Source organism: Terrapene carolina, unplaced genomic scaffold (genome assembly GCF_002925995.2).
Source record: "Terrapene carolina triunguis isolate 2854851 unplaced genomic scaffold, T_m_triunguis-2.0 Scaffold89, whole genome shotgun sequence".
Taxonomy (NCBI): domain Eukaryota; kingdom Metazoa; phylum Chordata; order Testudines; family Emydidae; genus Terrapene; species Terrapene triunguis.
The window spans coordinates 16,360,755-16,377,036 of record NW_020664440.1 but is presented as its reverse complement, the minus strand read 5'-3'; the positions used below and the strand labels follow the sequence as shown (position 1 = coordinate 16,377,036).

Sequence of the window (16,282 nt, the reverse complement as noted above, 5' to 3'; positions counted from 1 at the left end):
GGCGGGCGGCGCTTTTTTTGCTGCTTGGGGTGGCAAAAAAGTTAGAGCCGGCCCTGCCTCCACGAGGGGCGTGGCTACCAGCGCTGGGAGCGCAGCTCTCAGCGCTGGTGCACTGTCTGCACTGGCGCTTTGCAGCGCTGAAAGTTGCTGCGCTCAGAGGGGTGGTTTTTTTCACACCCCTGAGCGAGAAAGTTGCAGCGTTGTAAAGTGCCAGTGTGGACAAGCCCTTAGGCTTGGTCTGCACTGCAGAGTTAGGTCGACATAAGACATCTTAAGTCGACCTAATTATGTCAGTGTCTACACTAGAATGCTGCTTCTGCCGAAGTAAGTGGCCTGCTACACAGACATAATAATTCCACCTCTATGAGAAGCGTAGCGCTTATGTTGGTGTAGCTATGGTGATGCAGTGTCCCTGTAGACACTGCATTACTTACATCAGCTGTTTACTGTCACTGTCAGCAACAGGGCTCACAGCTGGAGCTGTGAAATTGACAAGAATGTCTGTTTCCAGTAGGTTCCCTGGGGTGAAATTGAGCTTTGTATGGGGCTCACAGCTGGCCCCGCTCACCCCAGCTGTCAGCACAGCGTGGGGCTCACACCAGGAACCCTCCCCCCACCCCCATACTCCTGGGTTACAGCCTGAGCTGGAGCCGAGCTGTGAGCCTGGCACAGGGCTCAATTTTTACTCCTGGGGGAATTCTGCATCACTGCAGGCGTACAGAATTCGCAGATTTCTTTGCTTCCCCACCGAAAAATGACTTTCTGATGGGGAAGCAATGGGAAGCCACAAGAGCGGTTACGTGCCCCTCCCCAGCAGCACAGGCGCGTGGTTTCAGGCACCCAGAGTGGCTTGTGGAGAGGTAAATCACTGCAGCGTTGTTGGGGACGCCTGCCCGTTCTGGGTCAGACACCCCCCCCCCCCAACCGCCCCCCCCCCCCCGCCGCTCCCTACCAGCACCCCCCCCCCCCCCCCCCCCCCCCACACGACCTTCCTGAAGCCCCACCTGGGGCTGGGGATGCCCTGGCTGATGGCTCCTACCCTGTGCTGGGCTCAGCTGCTAGTCCCGACTGGGTTGGGGGTGGAGGAGGAGTGCACTTCTCCTGCATGGAGTTGTCAGAGCCACCCCAGAAACCTCCCCCGCTTCCTGCACCTCAACCACGGGGGAAAGGGGTAACTATATGGGGTTACCCTGATCTATCCAAGCCCTGTGCATCCAGATGCCCCCAGACCCTCCCCACAGGGCCACACACATTCAAACCCCCACCCTGATGAGTCCTACCCCCTATGTACCTGGACCCCTCCCACTAAGCCCCCCACACCCAGACCCCCCCCAATGAACCCCATCTCTCCACACCCAGACCCCCCCGCTAGCCCTAACCACCTTCACTGGACCCCCCTGCAGAGTCCCATTGCTCCTGCACCTTGAACCCTCCCAACGAGCTCTTGTGTATCCAGTTCTCCCCCTCCCCCCCGCACCTGGACCCCCCACGGAGCCCCTGTACACATATTGCCCCACTCAGAACCCTCTCACCCCGCACCTGGGTTCCCCACACTAAGCACATCCACACTTGAATCCTGCCGGGCTCCAGATTTGAGCCTTGTGCAGCTGTCAGTGCCCCGCTTCAGTCAGTGCAAGCGCTCCTAATGAGTGCAGGCTCCACCAGCAGAAGAAGGGTAGTGTGGACACCACAGCCTATTGAATTACTGTGGTGGCTGTAGATCGACCTAAATTAAGTCGACCTAATTTTGTAGTTTAGACAAGTCCTTAGACATGGAGAGGTTATGTCACTTGCTTAGATCACACAATGAGGCAGTGGCAGAAATGAAAACAGAACCCTGAAGCCCTGACTCTTCTTCTGTAACCACTAGACTATACTGTGTTTGAGAATATAATTACCAGTATTCTAATAAACATGGTAATTTTTATTCAGTGTGTAGTGTAAAAAATATACTCTTGTGTCCAAATAATGTTAAACAGCAAAAGGTTCTAGGTAAGCTTGGCAGAATTCAACTTTTCTATAATTTTGATGGCTAATATCAATATTTATTTTTAAGTATTTTTAAAGATTTTTTTAATCAATATTAAATTTTCACAATTGCACAAAATTATGGGTTTTAAGATTTTTTTCTATTAGTGATTTAAATGTTTACAGTTTCAGGAAACTATGAGGCGGGTCAAAATTATTTCATGACAGAAGATCTTGAAATTGAAAAAGTTAAGGTTTTAAAACACAGTGTCAACATAATATGTCAAAATATACAAAGTAAATGTCATTTAATCAACAAATCAGACCTGTTTTTACTATTCATTCTCTAGTCCATTTGTAACAAGCCTAATCCAAAATCGAAGTAAAAAATAACTGGATTTTGACTCTGATAAATTCTCAAGTAGTATTTTTCTTTCTTTGCCTATCTGTAAAGTTTGATTATCATCTATGGAAATATTTTTTCATTGGTTTGTGTGCATATGGTGAAATTGATATTTTCTGACATTTATCTATTAAAAATCTAATCCTTCCAAGCCTAGTTTTAGGCCAGTATTTTCATAAACAGGAGCCTAAAGTTAGGCATCCAGGTTGGAACTGTGCTTTTCAAAATTATGTCACTTATTTAGGAGTCTGTAAGGAATTCGAAATCTAACTTTCGACTCCTGATTTTGAAAATCTTGACCTTACTTCCCAGTTAATAATACGGTCAGGATTATATAACTTAGTATTTGATGTTTGCACCAAAATGTATGGGTACTTCATAGAAACAAGTACAGATAGGGCTCTTTACAGAACAGTAAAGAACTCTCAGTTTGACATATCCAGCACTTCGGGTGGTTTTTCATTTTGTTCCTTATTTTACTAAATTATTGACTAAGAGTAAAATATTTTAAAGCATGTAAATGATTTAGGAGCCGAAGTCTCACTGACTTTCAATTAACTGTAAGCATATAAATTGCTAAATCTATTTTAAAAATGGGACTTGTAAACTTCATCCTAATTTTAAAACTGAGTTTGATTACAGCAAGCTTCCTTTAATTATGGAGGCTCAGTAAAGACTCCATCTTTAAGGTGTGTGAGATTTGCCCTTAAGTTAGGATTAAAACTCCCTATTGACAATTTCATTATTGAATTTTAGTCTCCAGATTTAACATAACTCTTCAGAGGACAATTGTATTTACTATAATAGTTTTTACTAACTTTTTTTTTTTTTTAATAAAGAAACAGTAAAAATGTCCCCCCTTGAATTGACAGGAAATGGTGGCAGGTGGAAGAAGGATGCAGTCATGCAAGGTTTAGACAGTTCAGAGAGGTCAAGCAGGAGCACAGGAGTGGAGGGAAACATTCATGGAAGTGGGGTTTTTACTGGTGTAGGATTTGTTTTGGCAAGAACAACATAAAAAGAAACCAGTTCTGATAAGGCTTCAGTAGCATGTTTACACAAGACCCACTGAACGTAGGTGCTGCAGTACACACAGTTCTGTATTACGGTTCCAGGGTTCTGGGCATTACTCTGTTCGAAGGGTGAATTTTCACATATAGATTCCCATAGTAGTAATGAATACTTCCACAGCGTACTTTAAGTAGCAGCCCATAAATGATGCAGTGCTACCTTTACCAAGTTTTCACTCAATGTGCTTCTTATAAAGCTGGAATATTAAATCCCAGGAAGCATTAATTCATCCTCAACTATAGCAAAGCTGCTGAGGCCATTGTGAAATAAGGACAGCTGAATTGCTGAAAGAGTATGTGAGCCACGTTCCTGGATTTTGGTTTAAACCAGTTTCTCTCCAATTTTTATTCCTATATAATTTAAGATTTTTTTATTCTTTGACCAAACCCTGAACACTTAATTGTCTCATGAAAGTATTTGGTTTTATAAATGCACATAGTTTTCTGGTGGCTCTGCAGATATATTTAGGCATAGAGATAAATTAGTAATTTAAATGGCACAATAGATTACACACCGTACTGCATAGCTCTAGTTATGTCTAGAGTGTTAATGAGCCCACTTGTCCCTAATCGTAATCTTTAGATGTACCTTGTTTAATTCTTACGGTAATATGTGATCTTTGTTTGGACTGTGGGTTTTGGACTGACACCCACAGGCAGTTTTGTTTTGCATTTGGGATGTAGTCCTTGGAGCTAAAAATAATATAAACAGCATATTTCATAATTTAATCTCTTTTTCATTTAAATATGTGCTATAAAATGGAGACTTTGTACAAATATATCTGTCCATATATCATAGAAAATCTAATATGCTGGTACAACATCCAATGAAAATCTTATATATAGGGAGGGAGAGAGAGAGATTGGAAATGAATTTTATATTGGGAGAAAGTAAGAGATTAATGGCCTGGGACTGGCTAGGAGCCATCTGAAAGCAAGCACTGTGTAACCTTCCTCAAGGCAGTTCTGCCAGGGCCCATAGCTCTTGACCTTGTGTTCCTTTCCTGAATCTTGTGCACAGACTACCAATACTACTGAACTATTGCAAATTATGGTTTTGCAGTGTTAACAAATGTCCACTAGTCTACTGGGATAAGCCTATTCTATTTTGTTTTCACTTGTGACTCAAATCTAAATTTCAGACCGAGTGTCCTGAGGTGGAAGATTAATGCACGTAGCCCTGAATGTCATTTAGTTCTAGGACAGTTCTTTTCAGTGCTGTTATTCTTTCTTAACAGCCATATTGTGGTTCTTCCATTTATAATGCTTGTTGATATTAACAGTTGCAGAAATAGTGAAAGAGCTTGAAAACAACGAGAAAACTCGGACTCAACTTGAATTTAATAAAGCTGGTGAAAATGTAAGTTTATTATCTCTGTACTAAAAGAGTTATGGAGTGGGACATGAAGCATTTTTACATATTACTTCATTAAAGGAATTGCTGGTTCCTTTCAGTGTGCTAAAATATTCAACTGGAAAACCATTTATATCTGGGGCTAAATCCTACCCAACTCAATCCTTCTGAGCAGGGAGAGGGAATCATGGTGATGGTGGTACTTCTAACAGGAGAGCACTGTTATTGGTATATGGCAGGATGGCTTTGGGGAGGGAAAGGGGGAGCAGAATGCTTGGTGCCAAGACACTACAGCTCCTTTACATTTAAATTAACCATTAGTAGCATATTCAAGATATTTGTGTGGGTGTATTTTAAATAACTAGTGTAAAACAATTTACAGATAAAATGTCATATCGCTTATTGTTAAGGGGAATACTAGTTTGTGTAGTACTGATGCGTCTATGGTCAAACCACCTACACTTGAGCATTTTATGATTGCAATAAAAATACCGAAGGGTTTTTATAAAGTGAGATAAAGATACTGACCTGGCCTTGAACCAATCAGAAGACTGGAGGGAGGCCTTAAGGAAGGTCTATTTTTGTTCTGTTTAGTCTCCTTACCAGCTTGGCATTCTCCTGCTGCTCTTGTGAAAGTAGAGCAAAGGGGCACTTTATAAATAGCCCAGGTATATATTAAATGTTAACAGGTAGGGCTGATCAGAGATGGTGGGAAGGAGCTGGACAATATATCTTCTCCCACATAGGATTGACATAGTGTCTAAAGAGTGGGGGTAAAAAGGAATATTTCCTCTGGTTCAAAGGTAAGTTTCCTTCATGTTCTGACATTACAGCTGGTGTTTTTAAAATGTACTATATCTTCATTTTCTTCAAATGAACATTTTGTATCACTTTGCAGAGCATGACATTTACAAAGGACCAGACAGAAAAGGAAATAGATGAGATTCACACCGATTATCGTAAGTAATACAACTTTTGCATTTTGTGTTTTAGAAACTCCTATTCTTCGCTGTAGGCATACGTGCAAATATAAAAATAGCCTCTCTGTGCCTCAGTTCCCCATCTGTTTAAAAAAAAATGAGGACAGTAATATTTCTCTGTCTTTACAGGGGTGTTGTGAGGCATTAATATACAATCGATATTGTGAGGCACTCAGATAGTGTGGGTGGAGGCTATATATCTTAGGCAGAGCATGATCTTCCTCCCTCACCGAAGAAGATAATTAACTAATGCATCCAGTACAGTTTCTGGACCATACCCAGGCCTAAACCCAAACTGACAGGGCTCAAGAATTCTTGAAGTTGAAGGATTCCGTTGCAGTTGTCTCAGTACTACATTCCCAATAACCTACTTCAAAAAGGGAAGATTCAGTATGCAGTAATTACACAGTTTGTCCCCAGCAGCAGTTGGTGTGTTGAAAAATCTTTTCTTTGAGACCCTGGCACCTAAATAAAGGGTAAGTTTTTAACAGTGAGGGTAACTAACCATTGGAACAATTTACCAAGGGTCCTGGTGGATTCTCCTTCACTGGCCATTTTTAAAAGAGATGTTCAATGTATTTTTTGCGGGAAGTTCTTATGGCCTGTGTTACACAGGAAGTCAGACTAGATTATCACAATGGTCCCTTCTGGCCTGGGATTCTATGAACCTGTCCTTCCAGAAGGGAAATGTTCAATTCCATTAACAAGACCAATTACTTACTAGATTTTCCAAGCAAGAGGATGCGTTTTCTTGCTATTTAAAAATGTATTATGTAGTGTGCATTTTATTCCTTTTATGATCTGATCCTTCGAAGTTCCTAACATCTCCTAAGAGAGGGAATTAGGAGCTCTTGGTACCACTTGGGATGCACCCTTATTGACTGGGTTGCATTCTTGCATTCAGATTGTTGGACCTGCATCCTGTTTTCCAATAACTTGCTGCAGAAATTGCATTCAGTATATTGATTTCCCTGTTACTCGTTGTGTATTTGCTGGGTTATAAGTAGATCCTTAGCTCCTGAATTGTAATTTTGTTGTTCTTGGATTTTTTCCTCTCCTGTCTACCCCAGTCATTTCACTTCATCGGCAGTCTGCTTGGAAACTCAAGCAATCTCAACAGTGAGCCATATCCCACCAATACAATTTTCAACATTTTACAGGAGCATTACATTTTAATGTCTTCCATTTTAAGCATGGAGTAGCTGTGCAATGAAAGGATAGTTTGTCCTGGTTATATTTAAGGATCCATTTAAAACTGTAATGTGGCCATATTTCCTGTTTCTACCTATCTTTCCTCCAATGCCTTAGGGCCAAACTAATCCCTAGAGCAGGGGTCAGCAACGTTTGGCACACGGCTCGCCAGGGTAAGCACCCTGGCGGGCCGGGCCAGTTTATTTACCTGCGGATGCGGCAGGTTCGGCCGATCGCGGCCCCCACTCGCCGCGGTTCGCCGTCCCGGGCCAATGGGGGCGGCGAGAAGCGGCGCGGGTGAGGGATGTTCTGGCCGCGGCTTCCCGCTGCCCCCATTGGCCCGGGACGGCGAACCGCGGCGAGTGGGGGCCGCGATCGGCCGAACCTGCCGCGTCCGCAGGTAAATAAACTGGCCCGGCCCACTAAGGTGCATACCCTGGCGAGCCGCGTGCCAAACGTTGCCGACCCCTGCCCTAGAGTAATGCAACTCTGCATTTACTAGATACAATTCTGATGATGTTCGTAAAGTTGCAACCATTATGCAAAGCCTGAATTTGGGCTTGAATTGTAGGCAAACCTTCTTCTCTTTTACTTTTAACAGTTTTATTTCAGGTATATTTATTTATATCTCTTCATACACGTTGTTGGTTTTAGATCTTAAGCAGTTTCATTTAAGTCAAAACAATTAATTAATAATAGTTCTGCTTCCATGCAAAAATCTCTCCTAATACAATTCAGGGGAACAGAAATGCATAAATTCTGATTGTTAAGCTTAATGGTTTCTAAAAGGCATGCTTTCCTAATTCTGACAAGCGTCTAGTAGCTCCTTAAGGGGCTGATCCAAAATCCATTTAAGTCATGCGTTTGAACAAAGGATCATGGGCTGCTGAGGACAAGTCTCAAAATGTATCCAGACTTAGACTCCAATCCTGAAAAGTTAGAGGACATTTCAGAATCTAAAAGACTTTCACTAGGTATGTTTTTGTCTGTAATATGGAGGGGCTTCAGGGTTTTAATATATAGCATGAAACACTTTCATCCTTTTAATTTAGTACGTTTGCCTCCAAAGGTTCCAAATTCATAGCTGAATTCATGTTCATTCTTTGGCTTCCTGCTGGCATGAGTTCCATAACATGCTAAAATATTCCATATGCGGTATTATTTCTTTTGTTGTATTCTTCAGTATGAAACTTGCGACGAGGTGGTATTTCCTTCAACAACCTCTTTAAAAGGCTCAAAGTAGCCAGAAGCAAGACCCATTTTCTTCTATTGAGTAGTTTGCCATACTGTTGGCAAATGGTGAAGTACGAAATTCCCTCTTCAGGTATATGTTAAGTGTTTAGAATGACAAATCAATATTTTTTGGCTCAGTAATCTGAATGAGTGTTTGTATGCCTGCTGCTAAAGGCCACTTGAGCTGCTACGAGAATCTGTACCTTTAAAAATAAAAAAATTAAAGGTGATTCTTTGTGTGTCAGAGTGGATCCCAGTGTAAGTGTGCCTGCGTCTCATGTACACAACTTCAGAATCTTTTGAATAGCTGGGTCTATCAGGGTGGCACATTCTCAGCAAATTCTCCATTTGCCACTCCTCCTCGCACCCCAGTAATTGAGGGACGTGAGGCTCAAGCTGCATTTCTTGCCCTGCCATGAGAATGGGCAAAGCAAGCCCAGATGATGTTCCAGCTGCCCTCTCCACGCGAAGACTCCTCTTTTTCTCCTAGCAAGGCAGTTGCACCAACCCTAACCCACCTCTGGAAGACTTTAGGGCATTCCAGGAGCTTCTAACAAGACAGCAGACACCTTGGAAATTGAGATGACAGTAATCCAAGAGAACATACACAAGCTGTTCAACATCTTGAGCTCCTCGGTGCCCACATTAACAAGGGCAAGTTGGAGACTGCGAAGGATCACTGGCACATGCTGGCCTCACTTCTTCTAACTTTGAAGCAAGTGCAGAAACATTACCAAGTCCCGCCTAAGGGCTTTGAACAGTTCTTCTCACATCCCACACCAGGATTTCCAGTCCTTTCAGTGATTCAGGGGAGAAAACAAAACAAAGATCAACTAAAGGGACCCCAAAGAATAAGGATCTCAAGAAGCTGGATCTTTTGGGGTGGAAAAAAGGCCTACTCGGCCTCCCTGCAAGTTAGAACCACTCATTATCAAGTTCTGTTTTGCAAAATAGAGCTTCCTGATATTGGAATGGGTGACCCTCTTCCTGTTGAGGCTCCCACAAGAGTGCCGGTAGGAACTCAAAGACCCCATCAAAGAAGGGCAAATAGTAGCCAGAACATTGCACTTCAGCCTGATTCCCAGAGGCAGTAGGTTTGAAGAGATGGTTGCGAGCCACACTGAAACCAAGTTCCTATAGCCAATCTTCGGAAATTGCCTCATCCTTTTCCATTGGCCAGGGATCACAGCTGACAAATGGGTGATAGACATCGTTACTTATGGCTACCCCATCCAGTTCTTCTCTTTACTCCCTACCAGCCCTCTTCACTGTCTCTCTTTGGGGAATCTTCTCACAAGAGCCAGTTGCAACAAAAAACAAACAAACAAACAAAAAGTGGCCTCATTGCTCTGTCTAGGAGCCATAGGAAAAAGTTTTGTGAGATTACAGGCGCAGATATTTCCACATTCTGAAGAAGAAAGGGGGGGAGAGGTCTTTGTCTTGTCTTAGACCTGAGGAGACTGAATACATACATATGCTGCCTCAGCTTCAGAATGGTAACACTTGCCTCATCATTCCAGCTCCTCAGACTCACGACTGGTTTGTGACTGTCGACTTGCAGGATATGTACTTCCACATCACCATCCACCCAGCCCACAGGAAGTACCTCAGATTTACAGTGGGACAGAATCATTACCAGTACATGGTACTGCTTTTTGGATTCTCTACCTCATCAAGTGACTTCACAAAGTGCCTTGCTATGGTGGCAGCACTCCTAAGGAGGAGAGGCATCCACACCTATTTGTATTTAGTCGACTGATCGATCAGAGGCAAATCCTATCACAAAACTCTGGCAAATCTAAATTATACCTGTGACAGATATGAGACCTTGGAAGCGTAAGGCGTTAAAATGACTATATTTAAAGTACCAGATAGGCATGGACTTTTGGGACAATGTGTTAAGTGGGTTTCCTGGGGCATAGCTAATGCAAATTCCCAAACCCCGGTTATTAAAAAACCTAGCTTTTTGAACCTGCACCGTGTGGATAGTGGTGATTACTTGTTCCTGGACACTGGATATTAAAGGTCCTAGCTATATAAAGAATCAGCTGAACTTTCCAGTTGGGGTCTGGTACCTGACCTAAAAACTGACATGAGCTTGTAACCAAGGAGAGGAAAAACCCCATTTCTGGGGTCTGAAATACTGGGGTTGGAGTTAAGGGTGACCTCTGGTAAGCTTTTAGTATGCATGTAGATTATTATTTTTGTTTTCTCTGTAATGCTTTTGCATTAAGAATGAAATGCACCTTGCTTTATGAAGGCTGGTTGGTAACTGGTATACGCTGTTGTAGCTCCTGGAGAAAGAGTTAACCACAGGTTAACTGGACCCTGGTTAGAATTGGTGGAAATAACAGTGAGGTGCAGAGAGGCTGCAAACCTAAATCCACAGTCTGAAGGGAGAGAGACACGGGTCTCTGCCCCAAGAGAGATGGTAGCTGGGAGGCCTAAAACCTTAAGTGGGTACCCTCAAGGAAGACCAGTAGTGGGTGTGTGTGTGTCAAAGGTGCCGTTAACTCTGAAACTGGCAATAGTCTTTCCCGGTTTACTGAACTGGGCCTCCTGGTGAACTATGAGAAATTGTCTCTTTCCATTCCCGATGACAGAATTCATAGGAGCCAGGGTAGAGTTCAAAACAGCGAGAGTGTACTTACCTCAGGACAGGTTTATCTCACTAAGGTCATTAATAAACAGGGTGATAGCATGTCCTATTATGATGTTATGGACCTGCTTACATTATTAGGCCACATATCAGTGGGTACATCTGTAACAGCACTTGACAGACTTCACTTGAGGCCTCTACAACTTTGGCTCAGGTCCATCTACTCTCTCACCAGGCGTAGGCTGAGCAAGAGAGTAATAATTCTGGCTTTTGTCCTAAAGGCACTGACCTGGTGGCTACACCTCAACAGTGTCCAGAAAGGAGTATCACTCAAAACCCCGTCCCCTTCTAGAACTTTGGTTATGTATGTGTCTGGAACAGGCTTGGTGGTGGTGGTGGGGGGGGTTTAGTCGGCCTGGGTGCCCTACTGCAGATACAAGGGACATGGTCCCTAGAAGACAGGAGATTACATATAAATGCCCTGGAACTGATATCCATTATACTGGTGTGTATGGTGTTCCTCCCAGTCTTAGGGCTCTGACTTATACTGTCAGATCACACACTAGAGATGTGCTACATAAACAAGAATGGGGCCAGCCCTCCTTCCCTTGCCCAGTGAAGAGGCGATTGAGCTATGGAATTGCTACTGCCTACACAGTATAGCCCTGATATCCCTGCATCCTCTGGGGTCGAGCAACAACTTGGCAGATTTCCTAAGTAGAGAAACTGCCGCCAACTAGAAGTGGTCACTACTGAAGTCTGTCCAGTTGATATTCCACCAATGGGGGAAATCTGGTGATAACCTGATCGCTTCTGGGGGCAGCACCAAATGTCCCAACCTCTGTTTCAGAGGGGGCATAAACCTTCCTTCTGCACTAGAATCAAGGAAATTTTTATGCTTTCACACCAATCCTACTGATATCCAAGGTGATTGCCAAACTCAGAGACCAGGCCAAGTGCATCCTTATATCTCCCTATGGGCCAAGACGTTCCGGCTGATGGACCTGCTCAGAATATTCTTGAAACCCCCTGGATCAGGCTATTGAACTGTTGACACCTTGCAAGATCATGGTCAAGTGTTCCATCCAGACCCAATGATGCTATAGTTGCTAATCTGGATGCTGGCTGGCTGAGTACTATGGGAAGAGACTGCTCTTTGCTCCTTTGTAATATAAGGCAGGAAGCTATTCACAAGAAAAGCTTCTTCCTTTAGATGGAAGCTCCAATTTGGCCTACACCTAGTGCAGTCCCTAATACCGAAGATTCTGGATTTGTAGTTGAAGCACTCTGTACTCTCAGTTCAATCATGGTCTGTCTAGTGGGAATATTGGCATATCATCCTCTAACACAGTTGTTGTCCGTCTTCTTTCATCCAGCGATATCCAAGTGTCATAAGGGCCTAATGCGTACATATCCACTGGTTGCCAAATCCACTCTGGCATGGGATCTCAACATCATCCTGCTTAAGTTTTTATGAAGCCTTCCTTTGAGCCCCTCTTGGAGAGCTCCATTCACCATTTTACCCTTGGAATGGTCTTTCTTGTGGCCATCACTGTGGCCATAAGAGTAAATGAGCTTAAGCCATTCATAATGGAATGGCCATATACTGTGTGCCATAAAGACAAGGTGATGTGAAAGATATTCTTAAGGTGCTTTTTCAGTTCCGCATAAACCAATCTATTGCCTTATCCTGAGGTCTTACCAAAACTGCATTCCATGAATGGGGAGAAGAAGCAACATATCCTGGATGTTTCCAGAGCTCTCCAATGTTACATTGACAGAACTAAATCTTTCAGACTGTCACCGCATTTATTTGTGACTACAGCTGATCAATCCAAATGCCAGGCTATTTCTTCAGACTGTAGAATGGATAATTCAGTGTACCTCACTGTGCTTTCAGCTGCCAGATGTGTTGACCCCACTGACTATCAAGTCTCACTCAACCACAGCCCAAGTAACATCCTTGGCCTGTCTCTGTAATGTGCTGATATCTGAAGTTTACAAAGCTGCTACATGGAGAAATCTGCTCATATTTGTCAAACGTTATGCCCAGGACTTGACTGGTAGGTCCAATGCCAGAATTGGAAGAGTGGTAGTCCTCTCTAATTGACTGATGCAGCTGATACTCCTCTTTCCCATCATCTTGAAGAGGATACTGCTTGCCAGTCACAGTAGAATCCACACTGACCCATTCTCAAAGAAGAGAAAACAGTCACAGTGGTTCTTCAAGATGTTGTCAGTGTGAGTTCCATGGCTCATCTTCCGTTCCCACTTTAGGAGTCCTCAGCTAACATGAACTTCAAGTCGCGAGAGAACTGAAGGAGAGTTGCGCTTGCTCTGCCCTTTATGTCCTAGCACAAGAGCAGGAGGAGACATAGGGCAAGCCGTGGCCTCACCAGACACTACTATTCAAAAGAGTCTCAACTCATGCGCATGAGATGAATGTGCACCTACAGCAGGATCCATAGTCACTAAAATATCTTGAAGAATTACTGGAGGGTAAGTAACCATTCTTTCCTTTCTGTAATAACACATGTACCTGCTGCTGTTCCCCTTGAAGTCAATGACCGAAGGATAGGGCCCTTTTTTATTGAATTTGGAGCTGGGAGGGTGCTCAGCTCTTCGCAGGATCAGGCTTCTGTTTTTTTCTGTAGATTTTCTTTCATTTGTACAAAAAAAGTTCATTTTCTACTGTAGCTTTTTGTTGTGAATCTTTTTGTTTGCCTTGTGAGTCAGAGAGGTTTAGTGATTGATGTCGTGGGTTTTTTTTTTTTAAACGTTTGTAATTGCATTTGCAGTTGTATTATCAAAATATCCACAATTCTTAAAAACATGTGCCTGGTGTAATTTTCAGAGACTGCACACCAGTGGTTTATAGCTAGATGTGGCTTGTTTTCCAGGACATCACTTGTGTGATTTAAATGCTATGTAGCTGCACCACAAACTAAAAGAATACTGACAGAGTTGGAAAAAAATGCAAAGAGCCAGAAAAATATCTTAACCAATATGTATTGGTTTAATTCAGGCATTTTATGTGCTAACTTTTTGACTGAAAAGAATTGTTCATGGTGTATTTATTTTCTGCCATCTGCAGCAAAAGGAAGGGTGTCAAATGTACAAGATAAGGGAATGCACCATTTTAAAATCTTTTTTCCCTTCAGTGGGTAAGAAAGCAGTTAGGATAAGCTAGGTCAAGTCAATATCACAGAACTTGAATTCATAGTTAAATAAATTATTATTATTTAAATGTGCATGGCGCTTTACAGAACACTTAATAGACCGCATCCTTGCATTGAGGAGTTTAATTTCTGTCTAAATTAGTCAACTCCATCCACCGCTGTGGTGTGTGAATATCTCCTATCTGATGCATAGGACAAGTTCTGATGGAAGAAGATGGGAGGCATCCTTGGTAAGAAGAGTAATGTTGAAAGGGTTGGCAGAAGAAGTGAGGTGGAAGGAGCTTGTTGTATGGATCATAGGAGGCACTTCCAAGAATATTTGTCTCTAGATGGGAAAAAAAAAAATCAAACTTCCATAGGTTTTATTTGTTTATTGAACCTAAGATCTTTGCCAAGGCACCTCTGGTTTCTGTGAACAGATCACAGTGTGCTGATAATTCTTCAGCAGAGGGATATTCATAGAGGGATATTCAGATGAGACTTTTTGTTGTTACTGATTTTGATCATTTCATAAAAATCTGTTTTGTTAATTCATTTTCTATGCATCTTCTAACTTCCCTTTTTCTACCTGATCCAGTATTTGCATGCCAGAAAAATCTGGAACGTTAGAGGTCAGGGGAGTGTACTCCTCCTGGCTGTTGTGAAGAGCTAGGGAGCTCTATTTCCTCTTTGATGGTTGAAAGACTGTGATAACTGATGAGTGAATAGGAGAGGAAAGGGTGACCGGAAGGGAAAGAGAATGTGAGTGGGACTAAGTTCTTGAGGAGGAGGAGAAAGAGTATGAAGAGGGAGAGAAGTGAGTGGGAATGGGAAGGGAGACTGGGCATTTGGCAGTGAGACAGAGGAGTGGAGAGGGAGTAGAAGGGAGCTGGGGCCAAAAACACCAACGGGGGCCTCTTCCAATATCTTACAGGGTGGGCGGAGGGGTAGGTGAAGGTGGGGCGTGGGGTGATGGAGGGAAGTGCTGCTATTCTTCTTTTTCACAGTGTGCACTCAAGCTGTTTTAGAGTAAACCAAGAGATGGAGGCTGAATTTCCAGGGGGAAAAAATCAGGCCTTGGAAGGGTACTTCTGTGTCAACTGGGTCAAAAGTTTGATTTCACAGTTGCAGGATTCACAGCACCTTGGTTTCAATACCAGAAATTAGCTTTCCTAAACACTGAAGTTATAGGACTGAATATGAAAGGTATATTAGATTCCCAGTCTACTAACATGGACTTTGTTGAGTGGACAAGTCCAAACTGCTTGTTAGCTCAGTACGTTTTGCAGTGGAAGTAGGTCCAGAGGTAAGCCAATGGAGCTATGCTGATTTACACCAGCTGAGGAGCTGACCCTTAGACTCCATTTATTTCTTCTGAGGGTTCAAATTAGTTTTTCTGCTACGTGGTTAGGATAGGATCTGCCTCCTCAGTCCTCTGCACAATAAGTGCATTCAGGGCAGCATGTGAATGGCTTTTATAAAGAAGCAGCATAAAACACTGTTGTAGTCTGCCATAAAGCATAAATATTAATCTGGATATAGGAGGAATTGTTTCCAGGCACCACTGTTCAGTAGCTGTATAATGTATGTCTGTACTGTACCCCTATATACTACTCTTCTTAGTAATGGTTTGCTTACATATCATATACCTGTGTTACCAACAGACTGGTGTTATAATAAATAGTGACAGACGAGAAACATTATTGTTTCTCAGAATCCCCTCTGGTAAATGAAGCATTGGAAAAATATTTCAGTTTCTTTGGTTTTGGGATAGTCATTTAACTCGCACATCTGTTCATGTTTTATTTTCTAGGTGATTTGGCTGTCTGAAATCTCTGTGGACGGGCTCTTTGGGTATATTTATGTGGAGTCCTGGAGAATGTTGAGATTTTTTTTTTTTGTGTCAGTAAAAACAGATCTTCATTGTTGTATGAAAATTTCAGAAATATATTGGGATCAGGGCTTATTTAATTCAAAACAAAACAATGGAAAACAAATGGCTGCAGCTTCCACCAGGTTAGATAGTCCAAATACTAATTATTCTGAAAAGCCAAAAAAGAGTAATCTATTTTTCAAGACAACTCTAGATTTTGGGATTTTTCAATGGAAAGAAATTTGTAGCCTAACTCTGCCTTTAGATTGCAATTAATCTAAAACTAACTACAGGTATTAATACATTTTCATGGCTTTCCTTACTACTGTAATTACAGTCAAATAACTAATCTTTTGTAAATGTCATTAAAAAATAAATAAATGGTATGTTCTCACCCTATAGGCAGTGTGTAATCTACATAATCTTCTGTCTGAGCAAACTTCTCATTTTGCC

General features: G+C 42.5%; 1 protein-coding gene across 3 annotated transcripts in view; it reads left to right on the top strand.

Annotated features, from left to right (window-relative positions):
* Nucleotides 1-16,282, top strand: part of RAD18 (RAD18 E3 ubiquitin protein ligase) — a 121,234-nt gene that overhangs the window by 39,114 nt on the left and 65,838 nt on the right. For all 3 annotated transcript variants that reach the window (XM_026650425.1, XM_026650424.1, XM_026650426.1), the window contains exons 8-9: nt 4,725-4,801; nt 5,694-5,754. In XM_026650425.1, the coding sequence (XP_026506210.1) occupies nt 4,725-4,801; nt 5,694-5,754 (138 nt within the window). The remainder of the gene's footprint in view (nt 1-4,724; nt 4,802-5,693; nt 5,755-16,282) is intronic.